Source organism: Gadus chalcogrammus, chromosome 8, assembly GCF_026213295.1.
Source record: "Gadus chalcogrammus isolate NIFS_2021 chromosome 8, NIFS_Gcha_1.0, whole genome shotgun sequence".
NCBI lineage: Eukaryota > Metazoa > Chordata > Actinopteri > Gadiformes > Gadidae > Gadus > Gadus chalcogrammus.
This window is the reverse complement of record NC_079419.1, coordinates 9817737-9831897: the sequence shown is the minus strand read 5'-3', so window position 1 is coordinate 9831897 and position 14161 is coordinate 9817737. Positions and strand designations below refer to the sequence as shown.

The following is a 14161-nucleotide window of genomic DNA, read 5'->3' as shown; positions in this document are numbered from 1 at the left end:
ACACACACACACACACACACACACACACACACACACACGTATGAACACGCACACACGTACACATCGCAAAGACTCATGCACATCTGTAAACACACCCACACACACACACACACACACACACCCACACGTGTAAACACACACACACACACACACACACACACACACACACACACACACACACACACACACACACACACACACACACACACACACACACACACGTAAACACACACACACACGCACACACACGCACAGACACACACAAACACACATGCACACACACGTGTGCACATCACACACACACGTGCACACAGGCATATAAGCTCTCTGCTTGTATGTCACAGGTCCTCACGTTCTTAGGTATTATCGGGGTCTTGGCGAAGTCCCTGCTTCTAGAATGCTGTCATTACTGCCCCTCACTGGTGTTTCATTGCCAATAGAAGATAGCAGCCTTTTTGGTATCGCTGATCTCTGGTCTTAGTGTGGGCATGACCTGATCTCCCCATGATACACTATTGTGATCCCGAAGCCTGTTACTGGCAGTACGCTGCCGGTTCCTATGCTTATAGGGTAGGTCAGTGGCATATATGTAGATGGCCAAGAGGGAATTTGTTGTGCACATACACAGGGTTGTCAAAGACAGTAAAGTGCAATAACAGTGAATCGACTACTACTGTGCTATTGTATTTCTATAGAATAGCTATAGAAAAATGTATATATATATATATATATATATATATATATATATTCTCTATCATGCTTTGGTCTACCATTTAACAAAAAAGGTCTCATAATTATAAAGGTTAGTAATTTCACATACTAACCTATTGCCATTTTGGTAGTTTGGGTATATATTCTATGCCAAATGCTAAATCATGATTTTCTCCGGGATTCTATCAATTTGTCAGGTAAAATGCTGAACAGACTTACATTTGAAGAATCCACCACACCCTTCTCTGAGAAAGTTCCAGAGAAAAGCAGACTTTTGTTAGGTTTCAGGCAGAAATGCAATATTTAAAGGTGTAGGAGTGGAGATTCCTTTTGTATCTGTTGGCGCCTGGTCAGACCGGAGGGTTACCGACTCCCTTATCTGACGACATGACATTCCCTAGCCTGGTCTCTAAATCAGCTGGAGGCCTTTATATATTCTCAGGGTCGTTTACCCTGTTCTCTTTGAGAATGGCTTTCCACAGTGCGAAGGAGAGACAAGAGTGGGACCAAAGACAAAGATACGCTTGTGAAAGAAGGATTGCGGGGCGTAATCAGATTTGGGAGAAACAAGGGAAGTTCATGTTTTTTGTTTAACAAAAGGGAGCCGGTGAGTCACACCCCAGGGCTGTTCAGCCAGACATACGGCTCAGTGTCTTGTAGTGGTAGCAGCGGGGGCAACAATCGGATGGACCAGCAAACAAAAGGCTCTTTGGCTGCAGGAACTCCATACAGATGAAATAACCGAGTCCTGCTGCCCAGCGAACCGCACTGCTGACACAATGTGGAGAGGCTTCAACGCTGCTTTATTCATACATAAAAGAAAGGTTGACGCTAGAAAGTGATACATATTGCAGATTGCAACCAGAGTTATTGCACGCGCGCACACGCACACACTCGCACGCACACACACACACGCACGCACGCACGCACGCACGCGCGCGCGCGCACACACACACACACACACACACACACACACACACACACACACACACACACACACACACACACACACACACACACACACACACACACACACACACACACACACACACACACACACCCTTCCTTCTCCCCTTTTTTTGGTGTGGCCTGGGAGACTTTCCTGATGGGAGTTGGGGTTATAATAACAACCTCTCACCTAGCAGACGCGACGACTCTTGAAACCTAGCCAACTAAAAAAAAGAAAAGAAATGAGAAGTGAAGAGCACGTTCGGTCAATGCACATTCTGTCTCATGCAGTTGCTTTGACCTTTGACAGATTAACTGTACACAGATGTGTTTTTCTCAACTTTCTCAAGCCTTCCCCTGACTAAGACTGAGTGTTATAGTCGACCTCCTTGCAGGTATCTCGAGCCTTTGAAGCCCGCCAACGGCCGGATCGGGAGCTTCTACTTCCAGGCATTCAAAGGAGGGGTCGGTTAGTCAGAGGTCAATGAATAGCTCTATTGACCGTCCCAAGATAAATAAAAGCGTCCTTTTCAACAGTTTATGGGTACATTTTTTACGGCAGTTCAAGACTAGCTGGTGCCGGGACGGATTGAGGCGCTCGTTCAGGCGTTTGGCCGCGTGGGGAATGTTTCTGTTCATGCGGCCACAGTTAGGGCGCACTCACACTAGGCAAAGTTGCCCTGTACCGTACTCAAGTACGATTACCCCCCCCCCCCCCCCACACACACACACACACACACTCTGCTGCTGGCCTGTGCTCACGCTAGGCAATCTCAACTGGGCCTGAGTACGGTGGTCTCTTGTACATAAAGATTGCGTATCCGTGTGTGTGCGCGTGTCGGCTCATTAGCATCTGTACTGTGGCCCGAGCAGACCTCACCGAAGTTTACTGAGGCCACGGAATTGAACTGTACTTGAGTACGGATGGCGTGCTCACACTGGCCAAACGATCTAGGGGGCAGACGTACTCGGGCATGGTACAGATGGCCTAGTGTGAGTGTGCCCTGGGACGTGTGTGAGGACCGGCCGTGTGTGTGTCCACATCTCCGTGAAGTCGCTGGTGGACTCTCAGTGTCGACCTCCTTCTGACCTCATGACCTTTGTTCAAATGTGTGTAGGAGGCCTTTGACTTGTCATACTTTGATGAGTAATTCTGAAACGGGCGGCATCAGATTGTGAACAGTTTGTCTTCCATTATATGTTTTGTTGATTTATTTTTCTAAATCTTTATTGTAACCAACAATTATCATAATTATTCATCACAATCATCCTGGTAGGTGAGAGTGGTATCGCAAGAAGTTTTAGGGGCGAGATGGAAGTATATAACTGATACTATAACTGATATTATAATATAAATTCCTTCCAAAACAGAGAGCGTGTGTGTGTGTGTGTGTGTGTGTGTGCGTGTGTGTGTGTGTGTGCATGTGCGTGTGTGTGTGTGTTTGTGTAAGCGATTATAATTAGTTTAGACTACCAAGCTGCGGATCGTGATATGGATAGGATTCCAATATTCTCATGTATACTTTCTGTCACTGCGGTGATGACTGGTTGCTTATTAATTGGTGGTAGCTTTCAGCTGGGCCACGCCTCACTGCGGTGGTCCACTTTGTGGTTCCAAATCAATATAGCAATTAATGGCTCAGTTTGTTTTAACAGAGAACATTTCAGCCTTGGTCATTATATGCTCTTAAAAGCCTTCCTCACATGGACTTTGGTGGTAGTGGAGGGTGGGGGTCATGTATATTGGATGAGGATATGAATATGTGCTAGTTATAAGATACACATGTTTCGTTTTTTTACGTTTACTGGGCGGTACAGAACCAAGATCTAAATCGTCTTTAACAGTTGCAATTAGGATAAAAGTGAACAAGTAAACACTTTGTTCCTGTCAGGTACGATGCTTTCACTGCCCTCTCAGACAACACATGCTTTTGTTTAGTCTTAACCACTTTTCAAACGGTGCTTATTTTCCCTTGTATTCATTCATTTCATCGTTTCAGGAGCACGGATAGTGCGTGACAACAAGCTATTTCCAAGACCTGGAGGGATGTTTTTTTTAATGCTGCAATATAAAAAAACACAAACAGTAAAGCACAGTAAATGGTATCGGAACCCTATCAGAATCTGGTGAAAATAATTCTCTTCGTATTATGAAACGTGGCTGTGATTTTTGTGTTCCATTATATATATATATAGAGAGAGAGAGAGAGAGAGCAAGAGAGAGAGAGAGAGAGAGAGAGAGAGAGAGAGAGAGAGAGAGAGAGAGAGAGAGAGAGAGAGAGAGAGAGAGAGAGAGAGAGAGAGAGAGCGAGAGAGAGAGAGAGTCACACAGAGAGAGAGAGAGAGACAAAGAGAGACAGAGAGAGAGAGACAGAATACAGGCCTCCTCCTTCCTACCATGGTTGTAGCTTGCTTCATTGCCACTTTACAGACTTCAGTGTATTAATTATTATTTGATCCAGTGGCCAGAGAGGGTCACTGCTGAAAAGTCCTTATTCCCAATGTCATTTTTTATATTCTTTATAGACAAAAGAGGTTGAATTGACCAAGCTCTTTTCCGTTCAGGCTGTCCACCTCTTAACTGGACATCCCTCCTCTGCCAAGAAGGAGATTGTTTCTATTCATCACAGCATAGGCAGCTTACTATTCAACTATAGTTGAACTATAGTTCAACCCACAGTACACACTGGACAACCCTGCTTACAGCAGACAACCCCGCAGACATCAGACAATCCTCCACACACTAGACAACCCTGCAAACAGTAGAACAGCCCTGAAGATACTAGACCACCCTCCACACACTAGACCACCCTCCACACACTAGACAACCCTCCACACACTAGACAACCCTCCACACACTAGACAACCCTCCACACACTAGACAACCCTCCACACACTAGACAACCCTCCACACACTAGACCACCCTCCACACACTAGACAACCCTCCACACACTAGACAACCCTCCACACACTAGACAACCCTCCACACACTAGACAACCCTCCACACACTAGACAACCCTCCACACACTAGACAACCCTGCACACACTAGACAACCCTGCAGACACCAGACAACCCTGCAGACAGTAGACAACCCTGCAGACACTAGACAATCCTGTAGACAGTAGAAAACCCTGCTTCAAAGATGTCCATTCTTTTATTAATTTTACCTTTATTCAATCCTTTGCTGCAGTTGCATTTCTTTTTTTTTTTAGAATATTTGTCAATTATTATTTTAATTTTTTTTATGATTTCCTTGTATTCGAATGTATGTACTTTTTTACGTGATCCTTTCCTAGGAGAAAGTCCCAATACTTGCTAATCAAATCACATGCTCATATATTGTGCTTGTATTGTGTTCTCTCCCCCTGCAGCCTGTCTGTTCAGGTTCAATGGCCTGTCCTTTGTCTACCTCATCTACCTCCTGCTTATCCCTCTCTTTGCAGAGCCCACGAGCACCACCATGCAAGGTAAGCACTCTATATCCGGCCCTATCTTTAATCTCTTATTATTCTTTCCATCTTGTAGGAATAAATAGTATTCTGAAATCAAACCTGAGAGAGACAACCAATTGCAATTGTTGTTTCTGATCCGAGCGAATTTGTGCCCCACCGTCTGAATTCAAACTCCATCACATGACATTAGGTTCATGTGTATCTTGCCTAAAAGGAGTGAAAGCAATGGACCCACATTGTCATGCCCGCAAGGGCAATACTGATGTTAGTAGCAGCTTAACCTCATCGCTTCGTCCCGTGTTCCCAGACCTTCTCACGGTCTCACTTGGTGGTTGATGTTCGGTGTTTAACGACCCTATACCACACACCCGGCGGCGGTCTCATATCCTCCAGCCACAGAAGCAAATAACAATCAGAGTCCATCTCCTTTTAAGTCTCGGCCCTAAAACGTCTTCTTCTCCCGCCGGCGGCCACTGCAGCCGTGTCAGTGCGGCGGTTGCGGTTGTAAAAAGACACTCGTGATACGACCCGGCGCACTTCCCCCTGGCGCGTCTAAAGCAATATCCGACTGGACACCTCCCAGGCATCTCACGGCAGGGCTCTCCGCGGGAACCCGGGCACATGTGCTCTTTAATAATACATGAGTATGTATCGGAGGAAAGGGAAAACATCCAGGCTGGGAGCTGTCCCCGTGCTCCCGTCTCCAGCTGAAACAACAGTCAGGAAGTTCGGGAGAGGGGGGGGGAGAAGAGGGCGAGATGGACCGCTGGAGAAAGTGGGACCACTTAGAGCCCTCATCAATAGTTAAGGAGTCTTCTGGTGAAGACGTGACCGCACGGCACGGCCCCTTGTCTGATCTCTGCCGCCGACGAGGCTCTTCACTGATTATTATTATTTACAATCCAAGTTCAACCATACTTTACTTTTTAAATAATGTTCTCTCTCAGTATGTCCCCGTTATCCAACCTTGGTCAATAACTCCCTTCAGATGTGAATCCTTGAGACTTGAGTCACAGTAATTAAATGGACGCGTTATTTTTATACCGTCCCTGACAGGGTGCCTTTCTACCTGCATCAATAGTGTCGATATAATATCAAAATTGGCAAATGGCTTTGGCTTGAGCCATGCTACTCACAGCTGTCAGTGGGCCGTTTGTGGTGTGAAAACAGCCAAGGAGTTGGGAGGCGTGAATGCGTGTTGATTTGCCACAGGCATCAGCAGCAGGTACGCAGTCTTCTCTCTGACTGGGAGGCTGGCCAGGACTTGTACCATCTCTCTGTCTCACCCGTTTGTAATTGGAAATGGAGAGTTCCAGTTTGAAACAGCAAACTGTTCTGATAAATGGGGTCTGGGAGAAATTTATTGCGGGTATTATCTTTGATTACTTACAAAGCCAACATTCTTGAAAAAGAAGACTGTAATCACAGACACTGGAATTCACATGAATGCAATAATATCCTTTTAGCTAACAACACTATCACTGGCACATCATTCGCACATTCTTTTCAGAAGCGTTTCAAAATGATTGTAGCTTTTTATTATATGACAAAGTATAAGGTGTTAATGAAACTCAATTTAAGTGACAGCTGTAAAATGCATTTCAATGCTGTATTTTTGATTTTGGAAAAAATGAAATGGGCGTGTTCCTTTTTAATTGTTGTTGTTAATTCAAACCAGGACTAGTTTTATATATTCTACTAAGGTTAACCATTCCTTTTTAAAAAGCCACTATAGAGCAATGAGACAAAATAAAAGTCAATCCAAGATTCCAACACATTTCTGAGGGGAGCAATCATTTCCACGACCCGTAGTTGTTTGTTTGATTTACTCTTGGGTGTAATTGGTGATTTTTAACTCCCTGTAGATTTCACATTCCCAGTCAACATGTTAACTGCTTCTCCTGTATGCCTAATAGATGTTTAACACACCCAAAGGTCCCAGCAGAGTTGATGAATGGCACTAATGTTACCATCTCCTCAGGGATGTTTTTACAGTATGGCAGGGTAGACATGTTAATATTTCAGTTAGGACTTTACAAGCCCTAAAAGACGGGTAGTCCTCTAGTTTTTGTAGTGAGAGATGTGCGATGAACCACGTTTCTGTTTCTGTTACATTCTCCTCCCTTTAGGCAGTAGCTCATGAGAGTTAGACTGTTTTGTACCTATGTAAACCTCGGGATCAAGAGCCACGTGGGTTAACACGGGCCTGCATAGTCTTGAACAGTGGCGGTTATCTAAGTGCTTAAGAGAAAGAAACATTTGTTGAATTGTAAATGAACAATGGTCTCTGTTTGGGCCTCATTTAAATGTGCTCCTGGGAGGTCATTATGAGACTATGTCACATTGCATCCAGGATAGATGGCAATCGAATAGCAGTTGTTTCTGTTGCACAGAGGAAAGAGAAAGACAAAGCCAGGACGGCCATATTGTCCTGCCTGGAGGACCCTTTTAATAGCCAGAAGCTCACTAACAGTCCTTTTCCTTGGTATTAACAAGCATTATATTCCATCTTTGCGACTGTCGAGGGAATGGCAGTGGGAAATTAGCCCAAATAGTTTTACTTCAACGTTTAATAGACCTGAATAATACTGGGATAGCATATTCGCTTAGCATCTCAGTGTTACATGGGTGTTTATTTAGCAGAGAGACATCTGGGTCTCTGACAATTAGTCGATTAGTTGATCGACAGAAAAATGATTGAATTTTCAACTATGACAATAACCGTTAGTGGCTGACTACATCGACTGGTGTAAACCAAACTCCTGTGGAACGCCATAATAATCCCTCACCTGACGTTCCTGAATGCGTTAGGTAAGAGCGTTTGTTTTCCAATCCCGGAATCCCGGATGGAAGCCCCCCCCCCCGGCGGTGTGTGTGTGCGGGTGGGCCTGACATATCCGTGGTTACACACCGCATTCAGTGAGCGTTCCCGCGCAGGAATGTGTTAAATACTCCTAAGTGAATGCAGAACTCTCTGGGATGATGCTCCTGTGAAGAATCACTAACGCAGCCATTAGAGAGGAAAACACACGGGTGTACACGGCAAGCCGATTACCAATAAGCACTAGATAGGAGAGGACCGTCTCTCAACCAGAACAGTGGGGGATGGGGGGGGGGGGGGGATGGTACGCCACACAGCATCCCTCAGGGTTCAACATGTCCATGAGAGCACTATGCAGGTGGTCCATGGCTACCATGGAGGATTATCACCACAGCAACACAGCATCACATCGTCAACACAGCATCCCATAATCGTACCTTTAGGTTCCCAATAAAGGGCAAGGTGGTCAGAAGCTGCCCAACAGCACCAGTTCCTTCTGGTTTGTTTCATTTGATTTGAACTTGTCACCGTTGTCCCATTCAAGTCGAGTCAAGTCTTTATTATGGCCAAACTACGCAAATCGTCTGGAATTCATTGAGTTGATTTGGCTCAGACAGGACAGTACAATACCACGCTGAACAAGGGAGACATCAAGTCTGACTGGACATACACACAAGACATCACATTAAAACTAGACACATGCGTTGCTACCACTGGGAAAATAAAATAATAAATACAAGTAGCTAAGACAAAGCGTTGATGCCATTGATGCAAACGCCGCTGATACAGACCCCTCGTGATAGGTGTATTTAAATAGTTGAACAGCGTTTTATCGTACTACCAGGCCGTCCGTCTGGACCCGGGTGTCTGTACTACCGAGGCCTACTGACCCGGGCGTGTTCATAAGGGCTGCTGCTACAGCATCTGAAACAGGGAGGTGGTTCCTTCGGACCATTGACCCAGTGCATCGCCTCTGCACACCGCTGACTTTAACAGCTATTAGGCCTATTTATTCTGTGGTCAACGGCAGTTAAGTTCATAAAGCATCAGTGGACATTAATCGTTCTTAAAGAGAGAAGCCGGATATGAAAAACCAAATCCATGGGTTTATTCTCATGGCTGAAAGTGGGTGTTTTAATGCCAAGTTAAGTGTTTTTTTTGCCTTCAATGTTGATGGTATCGGAGGAGTTAGTCACTTATTCTTACGATATGAGATGATGGTTTGGAATTGAAAATGCAGATTGTTCAACGCCTTTCACACAAGTACTAGTCTTACTTTACTTATTACTCTTACATTTAAGAGTTATTATGCTGGTTATGAATAACACACAAAGAAAATGTACCTCTGGAAATTAATACAATACCTTCCTTGCTTGCTTCTATGTGGACTGCCTGCCTGCCTTTTTTCCTCTACAAATACACAACCCTTATTATAATAACATTTCCTTGTGATAGTGTCCTTATTCCAACTTAATATATGTATTTCAATTCACATCAATTATAAGGGGATATTTTATCTAAGATTTGGGGGAAAATGTGGATGTTGGATGTCGTCCATGAGAATGTTAATTATGATGTTCACTCCTACTTGGACACGTCATTTTGATAGAGCCTTCCCAAGTTGTGCATATTGCATTATTATAAACCCCTCGTTAGAAAGCCATTTGAGGGAACCAGAAGTTCATCAATGTAGTGTGTTCTTTAAATGTCTCTTCAATTGTCCAATTGGATATGTTTTTTTATTGTTGTTGATGATGATGATGATGATGATGATGATTATGATGATAATGAAGATGACGTTGTGTATCCCCCCCTCCATCCCTAGGCCACACAGGGAGGCTGCTCATGTCGCTGTGTTTCACCAGCATGTCCTTCGTGCTGTTCCACATCATCTACCAGATCACAGTCAACAGCCTGCTGGCCACCCACTCCATCAACGCCGACTTCAACTGTGAGTTTCTAACCCTCTCTCGTCCCGTCAACAGTAGGCTAGCTCATGGTCAGTGAGATCTGGACTGGCTTAACGACGCTGTAGGTGGGATTCGAGAGTTACCACGAGAGTTGACAAGAGCAGAAAAGCACACGGTTTTGAAACTGAACAACCCCAAAAAACAACACAACCTCCCTCTCTGCACCTTCGCTCCCTCCCTACGTATCTCTGTCATTGACACGGTGACGCTGTTTGTACTTGATTGGTCGGTGAAAATGGATTCCCCAGACTCATCAAGGAAGAGATGCCGTGCTTGGCTTTTGGATTTTGACTCTAAAATAGATCTTATATCCATGGTGACAGCAACAGGATAATACCAGTGAGATCCAAACTTTTACAGACTGTAATAGTTTGAGATCAGAGCTTTTGACCCGACAGCCAAGTCTGTGTGACATCTGAAACGGCACACGGTGAAGCGCACAGCACTTAATTCCTGCCTTATTTAATAAAGATTGCTTTTATAATTTACGAAGCCAACTTTAGGCATCATAATTACCTGAAGACATGCAACGCTGCTTCACTCGCCTGCCCCTTCCTAAAACAATCCTTAACATCTCTAATCATGTTATTCGTACCCCACATTGTTGTTTTATTTTGCTGTCTTAAAAAGTCCTAAAAGCATCGTAAACTTTAACTGCCTTGTGGCCGAGTTTTACTTCACCAGCGGGTTTAGGTTGCTCTGGGTCTCTAACCAATCCATAGTGTTACCACCTGCCAAACAGCAGGCTTGGTGTACAAACAACAGCAGCAGCAGCCAAGCAACGTAGAGACACACCTCCCATCCTCAAGGATCTCCCAGGGGGACAGACGTAGGTGTTGGAGCGCGGGTGGTCCTATACCGAAGGCTCCTGGATGGGCTTCTGGATTCAGGGTTCTGGGGGAAATGAAGCAGCGGGCGCTCCCAGCGGGGGGGTCCGGTTCTGCTCGGGGGCTGGCTCTGGGTCTCCTCTACCCCTCCTCTTTGTTCCTCCTGCAGTACGTCACGGTAACGGTTTGAGTGTAGTCCAAACGGCAGGAGACGGATGGTCCTATCACGCACACACATCCACACGCACGCACACACACACACACACACACACACACACACACACACACACACACACACACACACACACACACACACACACACACACACACACACACACACACACACACACACACACACACACACACACACACCCCCCAACACGTTCGAGACCCAATGTGTCCCATCCATCTCACACGTCCGTGGACTTGATCTGTGACCTCGGAGATATTAAAGTGATGTCACGGCACTGCAGGACCAACAGCCCAACGCAAAGCTTTCTACCCAGCGCTGAGCTAGTGATGCTCCCATCTATTCCTTAACTTCATCTTGCTCAAACTCAGCCTGACGATCAACGCGCTCTTTATCGTATTGCCGGCTAGCGAACGGGGAACATGTGTTTCTTGTTGCTGGTTGTTGTGGGTGGGAGAGCATGAGCTTCCCCCCGAGGGGTTTTCAATGGGTTGGCAAACTGTCTAAACCTCCTCTAGCATGGAGATTATTGTCTTTACCGGCAATGAAAACCTTGCTCAAAACACTTTATTTCAAGGCTTTGTTTTAGATCTGCACATTGTGTAACTGCAGCGAGACCTACTTCCTTCCTGGTGATTCACGGCCGTCAAGTTTTTATCTCAGAGAGATCGACTCTCTACCATCATCTCGTAACCTCTAACCTGTAAAACACACTACAACAATTTTACTGGCATATCTGAGTTACGCTGCAGCCCATCCATTCTGTCCTCTTAAACCAGGCAAATGGTGGGGATTTAAAACATGGAAGGGACTGAAGGGAACATGTTGAGTAAAAGTAGAAAAGTACAGCACTCGCGTTTTTTGGCCTATTTTATATCGGCTTCTATATTGTACCACCGACCGATGCCATATATATAGAAAAGTGTTGATAAACAATCTTGATCGTCCAGAGCATCCGGCGGCTCTTGTTCTGTTTGGAGCTATTTATACCTGCGGTTGCACCTTCCTTCATTTTGGTCTGGATATGCCGTCTTTAGCTCCAGTTCCCCTTATCTGTTGTCTTGGCCCCTTGACACCCTTTCCCTTTTGGCAGGCGTGGGTAAACACACAGCCCTCCTCCACACCACTGCTCTTATCCCCCCTACACATCCTCTCCTCTGCTTTTCCTCTGAGCCAAGGACGCCATTAGTGCAGTAAACCAAGTCAAGCTGTTCTTTATAGGGGAGGCCCTACCCTTCTCCAGCCATCAAACAACAACAACAACAACAACAACAACAACAACAGGAGAACAACAGCAGAGCATCTCCGTGCCAGCTGCGGGTCAGAGACTGGTCACCAGATGAGCTCAGCAGACCTGGGTCGGATTACATCTCCAAACACACGTCCCCCTCTCGCTTTGTTTTCTTCTTCGGCGACCGCCAGATGGGCGGGTTTCACTTTTTATTTGAACCTCTCATGCCGTCGGCCCATGCTGCTTGTCAGCCGTCACGCTGAAGTCTATGAAATAGCCCTTCCTGAGATTGTCTAATAATAGGTTTTAGGCCTAGTGTTTGGCGAGGCCTGTTGACTCCATGCGACCCATGAATCAAAGTAGAAGGAACTTTGAGATACATTTTCAAACCGTGTGAGTGTGAGAAGATGAGCCATACTCTGTGTAAGTCATGCACAGGGACACAGAGGGGGGGGGGGGGGGCAGAAGCAGGGGCAAGTACCGTGGGGCCCGCGCATAACAAAGGGCCCATAATTGATTGATTTATTTTTAACAAAAAACAATGGGCCACATTGGCACAGATATAAAGGGCTGATATAAAGTGGCCAAGTGAGTAAAAGATTTAATTGTGACATACTTCAGTTCTTTAAGGTAGATAGTGCAGAGGTTCCTTATTATAACGGTGCCTTTACTTTCACTTCACTCACACTGAACCGACAGAACAGTGCCTCAAATGTGACCCATGGCTGACAGACCAGCCCGGCTCCCAGGGATGAAGGGCGGAGTAGCAGTGATAGCAGCAGTAGCACCAGCTGGTCAGGCTCTGTCTCTGTCTTCTGCGACCTGCAGCCTCTCCAGTGGAACAAGAGGCCAGTCGGGCGGTTCCTCTCTGGAGGTGCCGGGGGTACAAAGGGCAGTATTGAAGTATTTATGAGGTTCCCATAAAGTCTGGGGACTCTCATCCACATCTTTTTGTGCCTGGCAGGCAGCAAATATGGCAGCAACTTCAAATATTTTTGTAGCTCTAGCAAAACACACCTCATTGGTTTTAGATAATTGAAAGTCAAACAATACTGTGGCAAGTGGATGAATTAAGTCAACACTATTTATTTTTTATTTTTTTATTATTGTTGTTCTTTATCCCTTTTAGGTTTTATTTATTCAGTGGCGGAGGAAACACAAATATTTTTTTTATTATAAGCACATTAGATTTGATATTTAAGTACAGTTCTAACGAGTGAGTGACCATGAGTTCTAAAGAATTGAACCTTGCCCTGCCTATTTTGTCAGGGCTGCTGCTTTTCTATTGAACAATGTCTCATCAGCCTCTAAATGCTGACTGCACCGTGCATCACTAACAGTAATCCAGGGCTGTTATGTCACCCACACAGCTCTTGCACCTTTTGGCAGAGTTTGGGTGGAGTTCGCTCAGTCTAAAGTGACGTGCAACGGCAGATATTTGGACTCCGGCATTCTTGAAATACCTCTGTGTGTGTTTCCCCCCGCGGACCTAGCACTAATACTTTGACTGGGATGACGTGATGACAAGACTCTGTCCATCAGGCCGCCAGCGGTGGGCGCAGATGTGTCGAAATCAGACACTGAGCTAAGGAAGCTAGAGCTCACCACTGAGTTGGGTGAGAGATGACGTGTGTTTACGGACAGGGAGTGGACCCCTTCCTTGCCATGAAGGGAGGGGTACCTTCATGTGAGATTTTTTCCACTCCTGTGATGAGGTCCGTACGTAGGAAAGGTCTTCCTTTCCTAAATAAATGCAGTTTGGACTCGGTTGTTTGCTTTTGTGTTAAACTTTTATGTATTAGTTATTTGTGACCGACCACGTTAGACAGTACATTGCTGGACCTTTGTGTCCATCTGATGTAGTTACTTTTTGCACCTCAACCCTTATAATGCTGTATGTCTGATTATTATGGGCCGTAAAGCATTCTGAGCTCCGAATCAACGCATTTATCTTGTAAAAATTGTCATAGTCAATTGTTCTTGAAGCTTTAATGGATTTCATCTGGAT

At 45.4% G+C, this 14161-nt stretch overlaps 1 protein-coding gene across 1 annotated transcript in view; it reads left to right on the top strand.

The window, feature by feature from the left end:
- Positions 1–14161, top strand: part of LOC130387250 (piezo-type mechanosensitive ion channel component 2) — an 82427-nt gene that overhangs the window by 3544 nt on the left and 64722 nt on the right. The window contains exons 2-3 of the mRNA XM_056596269.1: positions 5034–5129; positions 9761–9886. Of these exons, the coding sequence (XP_056452244.1) occupies positions 5034–5129; positions 9761–9886 (222 nt within the window). The remainder of the gene's footprint in view (positions 1–5033; positions 5130–9760; positions 9887–14161) is intronic.